The 21,301-nt window shown below is 42.7% G+C and overlaps 1 protein-coding gene across 4 annotated transcripts in view; it reads right to left on the bottom strand.

The window, feature by feature from the left end:
- LOC140739940 (solute carrier family 12 member 2-like) overlaps positions 1-21,301 on the bottom strand; it is a 76,458-nt gene that overhangs the window by 43,794 nt on the left and 11,363 nt on the right. For 3 of the 4 annotated variants that reach the window (XM_073068634.1, XM_073068633.1, XM_073068635.1), the window contains exons 3-8: positions 16,206-16,281; positions 14,157-14,252; positions 9,860-9,999; positions 8,462-8,572; positions 7,450-7,561; positions 2,158-2,285 (exon numbers count right to left, since the gene is read on the bottom strand). In XM_073068634.1, the coding sequence (XP_072924735.1) occupies positions 2,158-2,285; positions 7,450-7,561; positions 8,462-8,572; positions 9,860-9,999; positions 14,157-14,252; positions 16,206-16,281 (663 nt within the window). Of the gene's footprint in view, positions 1-2,157; positions 2,286-7,449; positions 7,562-8,461; positions 8,573-9,859; positions 10,000-14,156; positions 14,253-14,993; positions 15,119-16,205; positions 16,282-21,301 lie in introns of those variants that run through there. The other variant, XM_073068636.1, reaches the window with a different exon arrangement.

Here is a 21,301-nt window from a genome sequence, read left to right on the forward strand (position 1 = left end):
ACCCAGTGTGGTGAGTACAGAGACAGGAACTCTACACACCAATACCCAGTGTGGTGTGTACAGAGACAGGAACTCTACACACCAATACCCAGTGTGGTGAGTACAGAGACAGGAACTCTACACACCAATACCCAGTGTGGTGTGTACAGAGACAAGAACTCTACACACCAATACCCAGTGTGGTGTGTACAGAGACGGGAACTCTACACACCAATACCCAGTGTGGTGTGTACAGAGACAGGAACTCTACACACCAATACCCAGTGTGGTGAGTACAGAGACGGGAACTCTACACACCAATACCCAGTGTGGTGAGTACAGAGACAGGAACTCTACACACCAATACCCAGTGTGGTGTGTACAGAGACAGGAACTCTACACACCAATACCCAGTGTGGTGAGTACAGAGACGGGAACTCTACACACCAATACCCAGTGTGGTGAGTACAGAGACGGGAACTCTACACACCAATACCCAGTGTGGTGAGTACAGAGACAGGAACTCTACACACCAATACCCAGTGTGGTGTGTACAGAGACAGGAACTCTACACACCAATACCCAGTGTGGTGTGTACAGAGACAGGAACTCTACACACCAATACCCAGTGTGGTGTGTACAGAGACAGGAACTCTACACACCAATACCCAGTGTGGTGAGTACAGAGACAGGAACTCTACACACCAATACCCAGTGTGGTGAGTACAGAGACAGGAACTCTACACACCAATACCCAGTGTGGTGAGTACAGAGACAGGAACTCTACACACCAATACCCAGTGTGGTGTGTACAGAGACAGGAACTCTACACACCAATACCCAGTGTGGTGAGTACAGAGACAGGAACTCTACACACCAATACCCAGTGTGGTGAGTACAGAGACAGGAACTCTACACACCAATACCCAGTGTGGTGAGTACAGAGACAGGAACTCTACACACCAATACCCAGTGTGGTGAGTACAGAGACAGGAACTCTACACACCAATACCCAGTGTGGTGAGTACAGAGACAGGAACTCTACACACCAATACCCAGTGTGGTGAGTACAGAGACAGGAACTCTACACACCAATACCCAGTGTGGTGAGTACAGAGACAGGAACTCTACACACCAATACCCAGTGTGGTGAGTACAGAGACAGGAACTCTACACACCAATACCCAGTGTGGTGTGTACAGAGACAGGAACTCTACACACCAATACCCAGTGTGGTGAGTACAGAGACAGGAACTCTACACACCAATACCCAGTGTGGTGAGTACAGAGACAGGAACTCTACACACCAATACCCAGTGTGGTGAGTACAGTGATGGGAGAGTCTGCTCATTATTCTGAGTGAAATAAAAACTTTCTTCATCACTTAGCCTCTTCTTCCATAACTTCTCCCTCCTGCCTTCTGGGAAAAGGCACTGAAGCATTCGGGCTCTCACGACCAGACTATGTAACAGTTTTACTTGTACTATACCAGCAGTTATGGTCGAAATGACAAAAAAAAGTGACTTGACTTGACTTGACTTACAGATCTCGCTGGCTGGTAAAGGAAATAAATCCTTCAGTTTCACCCTCAGCTTCTCATAATTTTATACATATTGATTAAAATCCCAACCAATGTGTCATCACAATCAATATTCTCCAGTCCTGGCAAATCTCCTCTACACCCTCCCTGATGCCTTCATCTCCTCCTTGTAACGTGGTGATCATAACTGTAGGTAGTAGTCCTGCTGTGGCCTAACTAGTGTTTTCCCCATTTCTGGTAGGATCTCTCTGCCCTTGTATACAGTGCCCAGGCAACAAAGAGCTACAACTGCGGAGGAAGCCTCTCGATACACATCCCAACCAGAGTTCAGGGATTAGTAATTTCCCCCAAAGAGGAACCCGCCTACCACAATGGTAAGACTGATTTGACTCAGGCCATTAACCCTACCACCTGCCAGTCAGTCAGACAGGAGAGGAGAGTCAACAGCGTGGAAACCTTTAACATTTCTGTGTAGGCTGGAAGGGTTCCTGACCCCAGAGCCATTTCAATTGTTCTCCTAGCTTCCTGGCTGTTGGCTCTGTTGATGTGCCAGTGCATTGAGCGGGAGTTTCATCTCACAGTTCCCTGCATTTACAAATCCCAATTATGTCAGCTCATTCCATTCATTAAATGCCTACTTGTAAATCTCCAGAAATGTTGACTCCTGCGAGGATACCAGTCGCTGCGGGGAAGAAGATGGAAAAAATGGAGAAGAAATTCTCCTCAGCCTGGAAACTGGGTCGTAAGTTCTCCAGAAAAATCTCAGCTATATAAAAACAATGGAGAAGTTTTAGTGACGCAGAAGTGAAATGAACAAGCAACAAACACTAGTCCAAGAGTGATTGAATATTGTAATAACCTAGTTGCTTTTTCCCCTCCCTTTATGACTCTGGGCAGTAGCTTATTTGTAGCTAGTCTAATCAATCAGCTCTTTCCTAGCTCCTTCCCAGTGATGATGCACCTTAGTTCTCTTGGTTATTCCATGGTCCCTTTGGCCTTTTTGCAATACTCAAATTGTACTACAATCTTTGTATTTATTGTTATATATTTATTGTATTTATTATTACCATGTGCAGTGTACTGTGATCTTGATGCAAGGAATGAATTTTGCTACACTCTGGTATATTTGACAATAAACTAATCCGATCTATCGTCAGTTTATTCTGGAGATGATATGTCATCACAGACCGATCTTCCTCTCTAGTTCAGTAACATCAAAACTAATTGTAGTGATCTGCCAACTCAGCAAATACAGAGGAGGAAACGGGGGCTTTCTTAGACTTTGGATTCAGGGTCTGACATGGTGTCACACCCATTCAATATGAAGTCTTTTTGAAATTGTAATTTTTTTTTCAAAACTAGGACTGAAGATAGATGGTAATGGTCACTGCACCCCAAGAAGGACCTGAAACTAGGCTACACATTGGCGGACTCATTAGGGGATCAGAGGTGGAGAGAGTTAGTGACTTTAAATTCCTTGGCGTTAATATATCAGAGGATCTGTCCTGGGACCAGCATGCAAGGCCGTTTCAAAAAAAGCTCAGCAGCTCCTTTGCTTTCTTAGAAGTTTGTACAGGTTCGGCATGCCCTTCTAAAACTTTGACAAACTTCTATAGTTGCACAGTGGAGGGTACCCTGACTGGTTGCATCATGGTCTGGTATGGAAACACCAATTCCCAAGTCTGGAAAATCCTACAAAAACTGGCGGATGCAGCCCAGTTCATCACAGGAAAAGCTCTCCCTGCCACTGAGCACATCTACAAAGAGCATTGCAATGAGAAAGCAGCAATCGTCATCAAAGTTCAAACTAAATTTATTACTAAAGTACGTACAGTGTATGTCACCATACACAGCCCTGAGATTCATTTTCTTGTGGGCATTCACAATAAATCCAAAAAGCATGATGTAATCAGTGACAGACTGTGTCCCCCACAGCATGGACAAACAGTGCATAAAAGACAACAAACTGCACAAATACAAAACAGGAAAAATACAATTATAATAAAAATAAGAAATAAATACTAAGAAGATGAGTTGTAGAGCCTTTGAAAGTGTGTCCATAGGTTAAGGCCCTTCTTCCTGATAGCAGCGGTGAGAAGAGAGCACGGCCAAGGTGGTGGGGTGGGGTGGGGGGGTCCTTGAGGATGGATGCTGCCTCCCTACAACAGCACTCCATGTAGATGTGCTCAATAGTGGGGAGGGCTTTACCCATTATGGACTGAGCCATATCCACTACTTTTTGTAGGCTTGTCCATTTTAGGACATTGGTGTTTCCATACCAGTCTGTGATGCAACCAGATCACAAGGAACCCCACCATCCAGGCCATGCTTTCTTCTCACTGCCTCCTCTGGGTAGGAGACACAGGAGACTTAGATCCTATACCACCAGGTTCAGGAACAATTATTACCCTACGACCATCAGATTCCTGAACCAGCGTGGACAAATTTCACTCACCACAACTTTGCACACAACCTACGGACTGACCACCTTTCAAGGACTCCACGACTCATGATGTCAATATTAAATGATTTATTTATGTATTACTTTTATTTTTTTTTCTCATCTCAAGCTGGTAAGTCCTGAGGTACAGACATAGACAAGCGTGCTCACTTGTCAGTTGCTAGGAACTTTCGGACCATTCTAGTGTTTAGTATTGTGGCTTTCTGCAGAGTTACAAAAATATTGCTGTGTAGGCCTAACTGTTTAATGCTATTTTGTAGTGACTTTGGGATGGTACCAGTTGTAGATATTACTATCAGGATGATGTATACACTGTTCATAAGATAAGACAAAACTTTATTTATCCCGAAGGAAATTATTTTTGCAAGGTTGCTCAGAAAACCTGCAAAAACAGAGAGCAACCTGGCTGGTTGCCGTCCCGTGACAGCACAGTCTTTCAATTTCCTCTTTTAATTCAGCATATTTCTGGTGTTTTTCACCTATCGATTTCTGTATATTATGTGTTTGGAATGGTTATTTCTGTTAGATAAAATGTTTTGCCCTGTTTATCCTGTTATATCTGCACAGTTATTATGGATTGTCCTATCAGTAATAATCAATCAGTCGTAATATAATCTAAAGAACTCTGACTCTAAAACTGAGTTAGGCTGCATTTATAGTAAGTTATGGTATCTTGTATGAGCTTGTATTTTAAAGCAAGATTTTGGTGAATGATGTTTGCCAACTGATTGCGCCAGTGTAAGTAATCAGATTGAGTTAAACTGCTACAGGACCCTGTAATGTGTTGGATTGTTTCTGGTTACTCGTGGCATTTTCTGCATTTATCGTCTTGAATTTGTTGGTCTTTTACTATGTACTTTTGATAACTTTTTGTGTTGTATTGCCACAAGGAACCCCTCTGTTTCTGGGAAGGGTCCTCCAACTCTGAGCCAGGAGTTCGATGCTTCCTTGTTAACATCTAGTCTGCTCAGATGGTGGGGATGTCTTCTATGGAGAGTCATGCTCTTCCATTGGTTAACTTTTCCTTCTGTAGTGATAATTTCTTCATTTTTCAAGTTTAGTAGTGTGTACCCCTTATCAGAATTGCACATGCTTGCATGGAGTACAGAGTCCTATTTTCCTTGATGAAAATATATCTTTATAAGTTTTACCTGACTGTTGTGCAATTGTTTTTACATCTGTTATTCCTCTTCCTCCCTCTGTCCTAGGTAGTTTGGTTCCTAAGGTTGTCGTAGCCGGGGGTGGTTGTGGGGATAAGCTCCCACTACCTATAAAGTGCTCCAAATGGCATGTGTCTCTAACAGCCTCTGACAACCAAGACCAGCTCTTGGCCTTCATGTGTGGCTTAGCTACAGAACTATTTCTACTTACAAGAGAAGAGGCAAAGGCGGGCAACTGGTACCTCAAAACCAGTTGTTTTGGGCAGGTGGGGCTCGGCTGCCTTGGAGAAGGAAAACTCTGATTTTAAACCTCCGCTGCCCTGTGGCCATACCCACCCATGGGAAAGGCTTCAGGAGTAAACCCCAAAGGAAGAAATCCAGAGCCAGTGTCCCCAAGGCAGTTTGATGTTGTTTACAACTTCACTCAGGCAACCTCTACGACGACACGAGTGCCAAGCTGTATTGGCACTTGCCCTTCCCTTGGACTACATTGGTGATGTTGGGAGGGGGATCCTGCTTCATGGGCAACAGCCGGTTCTTCAAGTCTTCCTGCCCAGGCTTGTGCCCTGGAGAGGACACAGTCTACCTGAGGCACAAACCCATGATCCTCTGGGACCGATGACTGCCTATCTAAGTAGTGTTAATCTGAGAGCATTCAAGTGTACATAATGTTGTCACAAAATTTTTCATCTCAGTACTTATTTTTCTTTTTAAGTTTTTCAAATTGGTTTTAGACCAAGATATTATGTCAAAATAACACATTTATATGGGTATAGTGAAAGTGTTTATTGCCTTTGTTATATTTTTATAATTGAGCTCTGTTTGGCAGATATTCTTAAACCTTGAAGTAAATTCTGTTGAAAGTTTTTGCTTTATCACACCATCATCTATTTTCTTTCCTTGTTGATATCTCAGATAGTTACATGTTGCATATTCGTCCATCGGTTGTATTGTGTCCTGCTGCTCTGGTTTATGTTCTACTGGCTCTACTGCACCTTTCCTTATGTTTAATGTTCTGCACTTATCTAGTTCATGCTTATAGCTTTAGAAAATAGTTCTACTATTTGAATTAATTGCATTAGCTTTACTGATGAAGGAGCATATAATTTCAAATTGTCCATGTATAGAAGGTGTGCCAAGGAATAATTCATTTGGTTGTTTCTGATTTGATGCCCTATTTTCAATCCATTCAGTAGAGAGTGGGTTTAAAGCTAGACAAAACCAAAGGAGAGTTGCTCTGGAATATTATCACTGCCAGTATTTTTCCACTTGTGGGGTTTTTTTTATAACTGCTTTGATCATATCCATTGTAACTTCAGGTGTTTGCAAAACTTCAATTGTGAGAGTGCATTCATTTGCCTCCCTAATCCAGCTTGCTTCCTGATTGTGTGTTGCCCTGTTTAACCAGATATTAAACCAGAAGTTCATTATCCCTGTGTTTGCTGCTAATTCTGTGCTAGGGTTGATAATATTTTAGTGTGTCAAACTTAGTTTCAATGTCCTGTATAAACCTTTTTCATTGTTCCTGAACCGATAATTCTGTTCTCATGCACATTTCATGTATTTATTTGGTCTGGGTTTGTATGCACCAAGCTTCTGTTTTAGTGTATTTGTAAAATCTACAGTGCTTTTGTTAGGTTGATTGTATTTTGTGTGGACCTTATATTTTCTTGGTATTTCCGTAGCTTTGAGTTTAATCTCCCAAGAGTAATTCGGGGGAAAGGATTGAGGAGCAATTAGCGACCTTTTCTAATGAAGTAGTTTACTAATTGGTTATAAAGAAAAGATTATATAAAGATGTTCAACAGTGCATAATCATCTGACTGGGCAATGAAAGAACCTAATCGTCTTCCAGCTGGTGTATGAAAGCACAGCATTGTAACAATGGACATCAGAGGGAAGATTGCAAGCCAGGACATTCATTCATAAATGAAACCTCCAGGAATAAATCCAACTAGAGTTAGCTGTCCTAACTGTGAATTGCAAAGTATTCTAGTTCTACCCTACTGAAAGATCTCAGAACATAAGTTTGCCCTTAATTTACTCCCAAAATATTTTAGGACTGTCCTGCATATTGAATGGATATCTTTACATGTTGTGTTTTTACACCAGCTCCAGATATGTGAATGTAATACAGGAACAATTTGGATTACTGCATTTTAATGGCTATACAATTCCCAGAGCTTGTTTTAGGGAAGAGTATTTGTACATAGCATCAAAATACAATCAAGTTCCAAAGTGTGAACTCGCTTCCACCTTACCTACAGTCACATATCTAACAAATAGAGATAATTACAACATATACCAACCTCGGTAATTGAAGAATCCTTTTGAGTTTTTCTCCTGGTCACTTGGCAGGAAAGTACCAATAACGAAGTTGCCAATAGCAACAAGTAAGATTGCAAGAAGAACAACTTGGGTCTAAATTCAGAAGGCAAGCAACAGATTACATACATTTTCATGGCTTTAAACAGCAGTCTGAGGCTTGGATTCAACTCTTCAATAATCACAGGGTAACTGAAGAGAAAAGACTAAAAGAAAGGACACTCCACAGTTTACTGAGAATAAGGAGATTGCAGATGGACGAGAATACAGCAGCAAATCAGCAAAGGGCACAAAGAGGTTAGAGGGGGCATCAGCGACACTGCTTAGCAGCTGCTGAAACATGAATGTGGTCCATTGCATCTCTTAGATCTGTGGTGACCTCCAACAGACCAAATAAAGGCATGTGTTTGTGTAAAAACCTCTACAGACACAAAACCCTCAACCCAATGCAACCTTGACGTTAATAAAGAAGCTCCTGAAAGCAGCGTCCACACCACTAACCCACCAATATTTAGTAGTGAGGTCTTATGGAAGGGTTTGGATAGGACTGTGTCCCCAACAAAGAGCTCAACATTGACCCAAAGGATAGGAACTGGTGAGGAGAATATCAATAACCATCTATTGATAGCAGATACTCCATTGAATAAATGATTACATCCACATTACTGGAATATCAAATGCCTTCTAACAGAGACTCTAAACTCTGGCAGTGGATCCTATCATAAGCTCCTGTCCAGGTCAAAAACTTGCCAGCCGTTTCCTAATGAATTATCTGATAATATTTAAAATTATAATTTGGCTTAAAAGCCTGAATATGCTGCTTTAACTTTGTGGAACTGATCAAAAATAATAGGACATATAATAGAGAAAAGTTTGAGGTGTTTAAAGATAAACAAGCTCCCTCCGGGTGTTGAAGAATGAGGACAGCGAGGCTGCCTGAAGCAGGAAAGGAAGCAGATCATTAACATTAAGCAGTGCTGCCTTTGAAAAACTTACCTTTGCCTCCCATTCCATTCCAGCTGCCGAAATCCCCAGGAGAAGGGTCACGGTAATGGTGCCGATAATGCGAACATTGTTAATTTTATCGACCATGATTATTCCGTGCTCCTTTCAGAAGTGATCAAATCAGAAGGAACACATTACATCATAGAATCAACCACATTCAGGGAGACCATTCCGTCCACTGGTCCTAAAAGGGCTGTCCCATCTCCTCTGCTCTGTCCTCATAACCCTACATATCTAACCCTTACAAATATACAGATAATTCTTTTTCAAAGTAATTAACTAACCTACTCACTCTGTTCCTTCAATCTGTGCATAGGTGCATAAAAATAATTCTCCCCTATCAAATTAGAATACTTAGCAATTATCTGAGTCTTTATCATTTAGTTATCAATCTTTATGTCAATAAAAGTAATTTTTCTTCACCAAACCTTTCATATTTCTTAAATTATTGTGCTTGTTGCCAACTCTCTACACCCCCGTCCCCAACATTCCTCTGAACTTCCATCATATTGGCAAACAGGAAATGCCAATGGGAATTCAGCACCAATCCCTTTGCCCTTTAACAGAGCCCAGTACTGGGAGCTTTACCAACCCTCAGCACAAAGGCAGCCACTGCTACCTGTAGAAATCAAAACAGGAACTTCTGAAGGCTCTGGGTCTGTACTCACTGGAATTTGGAAGGATGAGGGGGGATCTCATTGAAACCTTTCAAATGTTGAAAGGCCTAGACAGAGTAGATGTGGAAAGGATGTTTCCCATGGTGGGAGAAGTCTAGGTCAAGAGGGCACAGCCTCAGAATAGAAGGGTATCCATTTAAAATAGAGATGTGGAGAAATTTCTTTAGCCAAAGGGTAGTAAATTTGTGGAAATTGTTACCACAGGCAGCTGTGGAGGCCAGGCAGTTGGGTGTATTTAAGGCAGAGCTTGATAGGTTCTTGATTGGACATGGCATCAAAGGTTATGGGGAGAAGGCTGGGGAGTGGGGTTGAGGAAGGGAAAAAAGGATCAGCCAATGGTGGATCAGACTTGATGGGCCAAATGGTCTAATTCTACTCCTATGTCTTATGGTCTTAAACTAATTAATATCTAGGTTCCACAAATAACCAATTGCAAATCTACCCAAGTGTGTACGAGCAGGTCTTTCTGCCAACGATGGTTTCATTCCAACAGTTGATGTGCCTTGAGCTGCACTCACACACAACTTGGAAAGGGGCTAGGAGCAGGTAGTCTTTGGCTTATGCTTTCATTCCCACTTCAAGTGACCAGGCAGACTACAGTACCCTCCCACCATTCTGTAAAGCTTCCTTAACACGATGTATAAAAGCGACTGAAGAGATCAGTAGTTGTTCATTCCTATTGGAGAAACGGAGATGGCAAGCTGAAACTCACTGACAGCAGATCTTCAAGAGCTTCAGCAAAGCCCACCACGTACATCGCCACTGCCACTGCATTGGCAAATGCAAAGATGAGGCCAATGGAGCCACCAAACTCTGGTCCTAAACTGCGGGAGATCAAGTAGTAAGCACCGCCTACAGGACAAGTGAGACAGGGTGAAAACACACGAAGTACATGGAACTAATCTGGCAGAGATTTCAGATACCAAATACAAAATCACTTAGAACTCACAATAAAATAGATAGACCATAGTTAGACATGAGTATTTGAAGTGGTAGAGAGCAGACAAATAAGAGGTAAAGAGCAAAATCTTCCTAGGATCAGTCCACAACCATTACTTTGCTTACTATGACTTTGTCTTGGATGTATAAGCCATATCTACAGATGGCACAAAACTTGGAGGCATGGTTAAGTGTGGGGAGAATGGCGATACATTTCACAGAGGCTTGTGGAACTGGGACATAGGGGGCAGGTGAAGTGCTATGTGGTTAAAAGGAGCAGAAGGGAAAAGTCTGGTAATTACAAACCTGTGAGCCTAACTTTGGAAAATATTCTGAGTGACAATAATAAGGACTACGTGGATAGGCAAGGCCTAATCAACGATCATTAGATGATTTAACAACACCAGATCCTTTCTGAAGATGTAGCAAGGTCTATTGATGAGGTCCAAGCAATAGGTGTGGTCTACAAAGACTTCAGTAAGGTCTTAGACAAGATTCCATGGGGGAGACTGGTCCAAAAGGATAAGACTCAGAGAAAGTTTATAAACTGGGTCCAGAATTGGCTTGACAGAGGGTGAAGATAGGGATTTGTTTTTGTGGTTTGGTGCCTGTGGTTAGTTTTGTTCGACAAGGATTGGTGGTGGGAACCTTGTTCTTTGTAATAGATGTGAATGATTTGGGTGTGGCTATATGAGGAATGGTCAGTAAGTTCACAGATGATACATAAATTGATGGGATTGATTCTCTATTTATTTAGAAATACAGTGAGAAACAGGCCCTTCCGGCCCAACCAGCTGCTCAGTGCAGCAACCCAGCTATTAAACCCTAGCCTAATCACACGACAATTAACCTACTAACCAGTACATCTTTGGACTGTGGGAGGAAACCAGAGCGCCCAGAGGAAGCCCACACAGTCATGGGGAGAACATACAAACACTTTACGGGAATTGAACTCTGAACTCTGACACCCCAAGCTGTAAAAGCATCGTGCTAAGTGTGGAGGGGAGACTTGGACTATCGGATCATTCAGGGCCATCAGAGGTGGTGAAATAAAGAGGAGAGATGGTTTAATCCTATAAATGTGAGGTGATGGATTTTTGTGAATACTACTGAGAATTCACAGTTCCTTAAGGTTGTTATATCCCAGGGTGGTAACAGGGACAAGTCCCCACTATCTATTAAATGCTCCCAATGGTATGTGACTCAAATACCCTATGATAACCAAGTCCAGCTCCTGGCCTTCACGTGTGGCTTAGCAACTAACCTTGGCGGAACCGTTTCTACAGACAAGAGAAAGGGCAAAGGCTGGTTACTGGCATCTTAACACCAGCTGCTTTAGGTGGATGGGACTCTTCAGCCATGGTTGGCAGCTCATCTAGGAGAAGAAAATCTCCGCTGCCTTGCAGCTATACCCACTCATGAGGAAGGCGTTGGGAGTAAACTCAGAGGGAAAAATCTGGAGCTGGAGTCACTAAGGCAGTCCTACATTGAGATCAACGCTGACTGGCAACTCCTGTGATGCAGCTGGTGCCAAACTGTATCGGCCTCTGCCGTTCCTTTGGGTTTATCAGGTGCGTGGAGAGGGGGAGCTTGCTGCATGGACAGTAGCTTGCTCTCCATAACGTACTGCCCAGGCCTGCGTATCTAGACAGCTAGGATGCAATACCCATGGTCAACCCTGACCGATGGAGACCCTCACTCACTCACTGAGAATAGGACATAAACAACAAAAAGTAGGGTTCAAGGTATTCTTGAGGAACAGAGGTACCTTTGATGAACAGGTCAAATACATCAATAATCTGGCTAGCAGGACATATGAGAGACCACCCTTCATTAGGTAGGGCATTGAAAACATGAGCAGGGAGGTTATGCTTCAATTTCATAAAACATTGGTCAGATGTCAGTTGGTCACTACACTATAGGAATGATGTGGTCGTGCTGGACAGGATGCAGAAAAGATGGACTGGGGTGCTGCCTGGATGGAGTGTTTCAGTTCTGAGTGACTGTAGCGGCCAGGACTGTACTCCCTGCAGCACCAGAAGTTGCAAGGAGTCCTGATTGAGGCATGCAAAGAGTGCAAATGGGTAGACTGGAGGAAACTTCTCCCCACATCAGAGGCAGATAAAATACCTTTGATAAGGAATCTTTTTCACCCAGAGACTTGCAAATACCTGGAATACAATGCCGGAGAGTGTGCTAGAGGCAGATTCACCGACAGCATTTAAGAAGTGTCTAGCCAAAGTTTGGAAGGCGATGGGACAAGTGCTGGAATATGGGATTTATAGAGATGGGTGCCCACTGCTCACTGTAGACATGATGGGCCAGATGGCCTGTTTCTACGCTGAATGATTGATTCTATGGCACATTAGGATAGGAAAAACCGAGAAGAGGCATTTTAAACTAGGTGGGGTATAAAAGTAGAGAGAGCTACATGGATAAGTGCGGAGTTCATTGAAAGTTGTATAAGAGGTTAAGAAAGTGGCTAAATTATTTTATAATGGGATCATTGTATACAAGAGGAATAAGTCACAACAAATCTTCATACCTTCAGTGGCCACTTTATTAGCTAAACCTGTACACATGCACATTAATGCAAATATCTAAACAAAGTTCAAAAGTTCAAAGTAAACATATTATCAAAGTACATATATGTCACCATATACAACCCTGAGATTCATTTTCTTGCGGGCAAATACAATAAATACAAGAACACAATAGAATCAATAAAAGACCACATCCAACAGGATGGACAAACAACCAATGTACAAAGGGAACAAACTATGCAAATACAAAAATGAATAAATAAATAAATGAACAATAAATATTGAGAACGTAAGATGAAGAGTCCTTCAAAGTGAGTCTATAGATTGTGGGAACTATTCAGGGATGGGGTGAGTAAAGTTATTCCCTTTGGTTCAAGAGCCTGATGTTTGAAGGGTTCCTGAACCTGGTGGTGTGGGTCCTGAGGCTCCTGTACCTTCTCCCTGATGGCAGCAGCAAGAAGAGAGCATGGCCTGGGTTGTGAGGTTTCTTGATAATGGACACAACTTTCCTATGATAACACTTCATGTAGATGTGTTTAATGGTGGGGAGGGTTTCACATGTGATGGACTGGGCCATATCCACAAGTTTTTGTATGATTTTCCTTTCAAGGGCATTAAAGTTTCTATTCCAGGATATGATGCAACCAGTCAATGTACTCTCCACCGCACTTCAATAGAAGTTTTCTAAGTTTTAGATGTCATGCCAAATCTTTGCAAACTCCTGAGGAAGTAGATGCACTCCAGTGATTTTATCATAATGGCATTTAATCCCATTTCCAGCACTTATCTCTTAGATGTTTAATCAGTCAATCATGTGGCAGTAACTCAATGCATAAAAGTATGCAGACATGGTCAAGTGATTCAGTTGCTGTTCAGACTAAACATCAGAATGGCAATGAAATATAATTTAAATGGCCTGACCATGGAACAATTGTTGGTGTCAGATGGTGTGATTTGAGTATCTCAGGAACTGCTTCTCTCCTGGGAATTTTAAGCACAGCAGTCTCGAGAGTTTACAAAGAATGGTGTGATTAAAAAAAATCAAGTGGGTGGCAGTTCTGTGAGCGAAAATGCCTTGTTAATGAGAGAGGTCAGAGGTCAATGGTTCAAGCTGTCAGGAAGACGACAGTAATTCAACTAATCATGTGTTACAGCACAACAAACCTTGAAGTACAGCAGCAGAAGACCAGGACCATACACTCAGTGTACATAATAAAGTGGCCACTGAGTGTTAATCACTGATTTTGTCACTATTGGGTCATTATGTCCAGATCAAAGTGTCATATTTTAGGGATGTAATAAAGGGAAGTTTAATAAAATGATTCCAGGGATGTTGAGCTTTTGCTAAGTGGATAGTTTGAATAGAGTAGGGCTGTTCACTATGGAACAGAGGGGGTTATCAGAAGTTCTGATAAAGATGTTTAAAATCATGATGGGTGTATACAGAGCAGAAAAGTATTATGCACGACAGTTCTGACACAAAAAGAATTCAAAAACATTATTCTCATTAAATTGTATTTTGCTTACCTCCTCGCACAAACCCATTGGTTGCTATGGCAGATGTGGATAACGCAGTAACAAAGGTCACCACAGTGGCCATGAGGATAATTAGTGTGGTCAGGCCTGGGGAAATGCACAGAAGCACACACGTTAAACTAGGAACCAACCACTGTCATGTCCCATGTGGTGAGGGCCATCCTGAAGCTGTGGGGCTATAGGACTAAACATGTCTGAATTTCAATACAACCTTGTTTCCAGAATACATGGGGACAGTATGTTGTCAGAATCAGGTTTCATGACACTGGCATGTGTCATGAAACTTGTTAACTTAGCAGCAGCAATACGTAATATAGAAGAAGAAAATAAATAAATAAGTGTATCAATTACAGTATACGTACATTGAATAGATTAAAAATCATGCAAAAAGCAGAAATAATATATATTAAGAAGGTGTGGTAGTGTTCATGGGTTCAATGTCCATTTAGGAACCGAATGGCAGAGAGGAATAAGCTGTTCCTGAATCACTGAGTGTGTGCCTTCAGGCTTCTGTACCTCCTACCTGGCGGTAACAGTGAGAAAAGGGCATGCCCTGGGTGCTGGAGATCCTTAATAATGGACACTGCCTTTCTGAGACACCGCTCCCTGAAGATGTCCTAGATACTTTGTAAGCTTGTACCCAAGATGGAGCTGACTAAATTTACAACCCTTTGCAGCTTCTTTCAGTCCTGTACAGTAGCCCCACCATACCAGACAGTGATGCCGCCTATCAGAATGCTCTCCACAGTACATCTTTAGAAGTTCTGAGTGTTTTTGTTGTATACCAAATCCCTTTAAAATCCTAATGAAGTATAGTTGCTGTCTTACCTTCTTTATAACTGCATCGATATGTTGGGACCAGGTTAGGTTCTCAGAGACTTTGACACCCAGGAACTTAAAATGCTCGCTCTTCTTTAATCCCCTCTTTGCATTTTCTCTCCCCACCGCACACCCTTTCCTCTACTGCAGACTCTAGAGTGTGTGCTCAGCCGTTCAGCAGCCCACTTCTCAGCAAGCTAATTGTGGAAACACCACGGGCAAACAAATCCTCCTCCAAAATTGTGAGAATCCAGGTCATGTTTTCCATCCAGCTTTGACGCAAGATTCACACACACACAGCTACAAAAGAAAACTTACATCTTATCCTCAAAAACATCGCCATCCCACTATCAGGCACACTGTTCTTAATCTTCATTAATCTATTTGCTGCATGGTCAGATCAGTAAAGACATTCTCCTCAGTATCTTAACTTAGAATTTCTGATCAGATTGGTAAAAAATAGCACCAAAGCTGTTTAACAACTGACAATCTGGTTGATGATCAATAAGCTTTATTTACTGATGAGAATTTGTCTGCCCACACAGGCAAACGCAACCAGTACACAGACACACCTTCATACACAAATGCATGTACAGGGTAAATGTGTGTAATAATTCAGCATGCTCAAATGGGAATCATAACCAGGAAAGCTTCCACTCAATAGAACAGTCCTCCTATTCTCTATTCTAATCCCATTCTTTCATTAATCAAACTGTTCATAGGTTGTGGAAAGAAGTTAAACATGTGGGTTAGGGACCACGTGTACTGGGGGAGGATTTAACCAAGAGGAAGGTATGTGCATAGCCTGAAACAGAAGATCTTAGTCCATGTGGTAGATGAGTTTTCTGACAGGAGAGGAACAAAATCAGCCCAGAATCCCCACCCTTGACCACTGTTCTTTCATGAATGGAGAGGAGTAGGCTCACTTGTGATGATGATCGCACAGCACTGCAAACGTGTGCGGTTCACGGCGTGTCTGCTTGTTTTGTGTGGACTCCCCCACTTTCCACCAAGCCCAGTTTCAATACCTCTCTTTTCATGCATCAGACATCACAAGCCCACTGTCTTCCACAGCAGGTCAGCCACGATACCTCCTAATAGCAACACCCTGCGGATCACTTTAAGTCCCTGTCACTAACATCCCACCGCATGATGCAGTCCTCATTCAGATGATCCACACACAGGCCAGTCCAGAACCCCCGCAGCCCCAGGACGCATCACCTATGCCAGCTTGTCCGACTATCCAGGTAATTCGCATGAACAGCATCACACCCCAAATATTGAGGAGACATCGGACCTGTGGGAAACAAAGAATAGGCTGTACTGTTGTCAACAAGACCAGTTATTAATGAATTTTCCTGAATGACTGTTGAGAGAATGTTATTTTATTCTGCATATTGAGAAACCTGAAATAATTAATTGCCTCTTTATATTTAATCGAATGTTTTGGTAAAGGTTTCAACGGGATGTGAAGGTATTTAAGATCATGAATTTTATCAAGAGTGTCCTGAGAGAAACTACTCCCACTGGCAAAACAGTTAAGAATTGAGGTCATAGATTCAAGGTCCCAAATGGCAAAATAATCAAAAGTAAGATGAAGAGAACTCTTCCATGCAGTCTAGAACTTAATGCTGGTTGTTGTCAAGGCAGGCCCAATTGTGTTCAGAAGGGAGCTTATAGCATCCGAAAGGGAAAAAAAAGAACTTGGTTGATGGGAATAGAACAAGGAAATGGTTCAAGATGAATTGCTCTTACAGGCGGATAGTATGAACTCAATGGCCCAAATGGCTTTTCATCATGCTCTCATCATTTTTATCATGCAAACGTCACTCCACTCTTTAAGAAAGGGGGAAGGTAGCAGAAAGGAAATTATAGACCAGTTAGCCTGACCTCAGTGGTTGGGAAGATATTGGAGTCAATTGTTAAGGATGAGGCTATGGAGTACTTGATGACACAGGATAAGATAGGACAAAGTCAGCATGGTTTCCTTAAGGGTAAATCTTGCTTGACAAACCTGTTGGAATTCTTTGAGGAGATTATAAGTAGGATGGATAAAGGAGATGTAGTGGATGTTTTATATTTGGACTTTCAGAAGGTATTTGACAAGGTGCCACACATGAGGCTGCTTACCAAGTTAAGAGCCCATGGTATTGCAGGAAAGTTACTAACGTTGTTAAAACACTGGCTGATTGGTGGGAGGCAATGAGTGGGAGTAAAAGGATACTTGTCTGGTTGGCTGCCAACGACCAGTGGTGTTTCGCAGGGGTCAGTGTTGGACGGCTTCTTTTTATACTGTTTATCAATGATTTAGATGATGGAATAGATGGCTTTGTTGCCAAGTTTGCAGATGATACAAAGATTGGTGGAGAGGAAGGTAGTATTGAGGAAACCGGCTGGCTGCAGAAGGGCTTAGACAGATTAGAAGAATGGGCAAGAAAGTGGCAAATAAAATACAATGCTGGAAAATACATGGCCATGCACCTTGGTAGTAGAAATAAATGTGCAGAAGATTTTCTAAGGGGAAAGAAAATCCAAAGTTCTGAGATGCAAAGGTACTTGGGAGTCCTTGTGCAGATCACCCTAAAGGTTAACTTGGAGGTTGAGTCAGTGGTGAGGGAGGCAAATGCAATGTTAACATTCATTTCAAGAGGTCTTGAATACAAGAACAGGGTTGTGATGCTGAGGCTTTGTAAGGTACTAGTGAGGTCTCACCTTGAGTAGTGTGAGCAGTTTTGGGCTCCTCATCTAAGAAAAGATGTGCTGGCATTGGAGAAAGTCCAGAGGTGGTTCACAAGGATGATTTAAGGAATGTAAGAGTTATCATACGAGGAACGTTTGATGGCTCTGGGTCTGTATGCGCTAGAATTTAGAAGGATGATGGGGGATCTCATTGAAACCTTTCAAATGTTGAACAGCCTAGATAGAATAGATGTGGAAAGGATGTTTCCCATGGTGGGGTAGTCTAGGACAAGAGGGCACAGCCACAGGATAGAAGGGCGTCCATATAAAATAGAGTTGCGGAGAAATTTCTTTAGTCAGACTGTGGTGAACTTGAGGAATTTGTTACCTCAGGCAGCTGTGGAGGCCAGGTCATTGGGTGTATTTAAGGCAGAGATTGGCAGGTTCTTGATTGGACACAACATCAAAGGTTATGAGGAGAAGGCCAGGGAGTGGGGCTGAGGAGGGGAAAAAAAGGATCAGCCATGATTGAATGGTGGAACAGACCCTATGGGCCAAATGACCTAATCCTGCTCCTCAGTCTTATGCTGTCTCGCCACCTTGTGGATCTGGGAATGCTGGTTACTGTCTTGGTGAAATTGAGATGGCAATGGGTGTACGCAGAATGAAATAGAGCAATTAATTACAATTTTATTTGAAAATCAATTAGAATAAATGTAGAATGGTCCTCAGACCAATGGATTGCTTTGAATGAATAAAAGACACCTTGCACATGAGATAAAGAACAAGATGATGTGGGGAAAAATGGACATGAAAACATGGACATAGGCCCCTGAGCTTGTGCCTACTTGAATACATAATCAGACTTGAACCCAGCCAGGCCCAGCACTAACAATATCTTCCATACCCATTAGAGTAAGCCAATGATTAACCTGCAATTGATCTTTAGAACACTGTGACAGAGAGCACTTGGAGATGCAACTCCTTACACACACACAAACTGCTGTCATTGCGCTGAATGTAAATATTGGCAGTTTGCTTTCCATTACTTTTGCTAAATTTTGTAGGTTTGATTTTTGACACACCTAATAAACACCCTTGCACTGAAGTGCTAAGCGATTCCAGCCAGCGGAGGAATCATCCCTCTTGTGCTTGTTGATCTTGTCACTTGGGATTCAGTGTCACGCAACCCTGCCACTTTGACCTGACCCACGTCTTCATTAACCAGCTCCAACACTTGCCTTTATTGGATCTTGCTCATCCTTGCACAAGTCATCAGGTTAAATGGGGTGTACCTAGGGTTAGTGGGGGTGGGTGTGCCCCCTTGGACTTTGAGAGTAGGGCCTGTGGATGTATGTGTGGGGTTGGGAGAGTTAAGGTTGTGGAGTTTTGTGTGGTGAGGATGTGGGGCTCTGGTGGATAGGGTAGTGCAGTGGCTGCAGGTTTGTGGGGATGTGTCCAGGGTTAATCAGGATGTGCCTTGGCTTAGCAGGAGTGTGTGCCCCCTTGGACCTTAGGATTAGGTTTGACGGTAGGACTGGTGGATGCATATGTGGGCCTGGGAGAGATATGGTTGTGCGGTGAGGTATGAGGTGCTATGGCACATTGGGTAGCATAATGGAGCAACTTTAATCTGCCCAGGCCTTTCATTATCATGGTCCGACACCACTTGGCTTAATGAACCGGGTGTGCACTGGGACACATCATCAGTAAGGCAACCTTTCCGGCCTTTAATCATTAAGTATCTTCTCCGAGGCGACCCAGCCAGCGTTGATCAGGCCCAGCTTGTGTTTATCCCATGGACCAAGATAATGAGAGGCATGTAATTCTGAGGGTAATGATATTATAAACCTCATTACCTGGCATCTATATGCCTGGGATTGCAGGGGTTAAATTGACAGTGTTTACTGGAGATTCAGTATCACTCCACCCTATCACCGAGTTTAGTGGTGACTGGCTTTCTGTGGACCCAGCTTGGGTTTAACTTGCTGGTTCTCGCTCACCTTTTGGGTATCTCGGCATTTTTATTGGCATAACAAACACCAAATATTGTTCAAAAACAGAAAATACAAATGGTAATACTTAGAAAATCATAGTGGCTAGAATATAGTAGCAAGCCAGACTAGCATGGGCCAAGCTCTCATCTGATCATACACCCAACCCAACACTTACACTCTGTTTCATCAGGTACTGTCTATACCCATTTGGGCATTGTCCTCCCACATCTGTTCACTTGAATTCAGTGTACACCTTCTACCTTTACATGCACCCCATTTAAGCTGTTTGTACAAATGCACATTATCTCTGCATCAGTCATGTTCAATAGGGAGCCTCTGACAGGAGCCTCTGACAGGCTCCATTCTAATCTCATTCTTGATTAGCAAATTAAAGGAAAATTCACAGTGTGCATAGGCTGTGGAAAGAAGTTAAATGGGTGGGTTAGAGACCACGAGTATTGGGGAGGAATTTAACTGAAAGGATTGGAATGTGCATAGCCTGGGGAAGAGATTAAATCGGGGAATGAAGGGATGGGATGTGGTAAACAGTTAATTGGCCACTGCCTGGATTGTGGAAGGAGAGTTTGAGAGCGCACAGCCTGTGGGAGAAGGTCAACTGCTGGGCAACCATGAGAAAGAGTGGCAGTTACTGTATGTACTGAATGATGTTTTTCTTCATCCAGATTAATTTTCATTTGACAACAAGGTGAACAAGGAGACTCTGACCTATCTTCTGCATTCAGTGTGAGCCACAGCATCAATGCTGCGGATGGTTTTCCTTCACAGGATCTCCCTTATGCCGTGGATATCCTGCTTCTACTCTAGTTTCGAGGGCTCTGAGGAGCTTGAGGAGTCTGATATGGTGAATCACGTGGTCTCAACAGGGTAGGCGGGACATACGATGAAGGAGAAAATTCCCCATTGGCTGAAATCATTATTAGCACAATAACATGCCGTTGTTGTTGGAAGTTGGGCATCTCAGCTCCATGCCATCACTGGTTCATGTAAGGGGAACAAGCCATTTGTTATGTGTGACATTGGTGACATCCGTTAGTCTCACGAGACCATGGATCTGTGCCTGGAATGGTTTCCAGGGCGTAGGCCTGGGCAGGGTTGTATGGAAGACCGGCAGTTGCCCAAGCAGCAAGTCTCCCCTCTCCACAACACCGATGTTGTCCAAGGGAAGGGCAACATGTGACATTAATATTTCTATAAACCAGAGTGGGAATGGTGGACACAAGAACGAATTGAATTTGATTTCCTAGAGTTGTGCCAACTCAGAGAAAAACTAGGCCTTCAGCAGAAGAGGTCACAGTATTGCAGCATTTATCATTCAACGTGAAAATAAAATCCTTGGATCTGCAACAACTTTGGCGAGGCAATTAGATTGGAGGTTAAAATAATAGACCAGTAGTGACTAACACTTAGGGATATAATTCATAACTCCCAGTGAAAACATACTCCAATAAGGAAGACAGACTCTGTGGAAAAGTGGAAATGCATGGAACCAATCATATTGAACCAAGAAGGTCAAAGAGGGCATTATGTTGAAAGTGACCTATACATAGGTAGCTAAATGTGTGTGTGTGTGTGTGTGTGTGTGTGTGTGTGTGTGTGTGTGTGTGTGTGTGTGTGTGTGTG

This window comes from Hemitrygon akajei, chromosome 16 (genome assembly GCF_048418815.1).
Source record: "Hemitrygon akajei chromosome 16, sHemAka1.3, whole genome shotgun sequence".
Lineage (NCBI taxonomy): Eukaryota > Metazoa > Chordata > Chondrichthyes > Myliobatiformes > Dasyatidae > Hemitrygon > Hemitrygon akajei.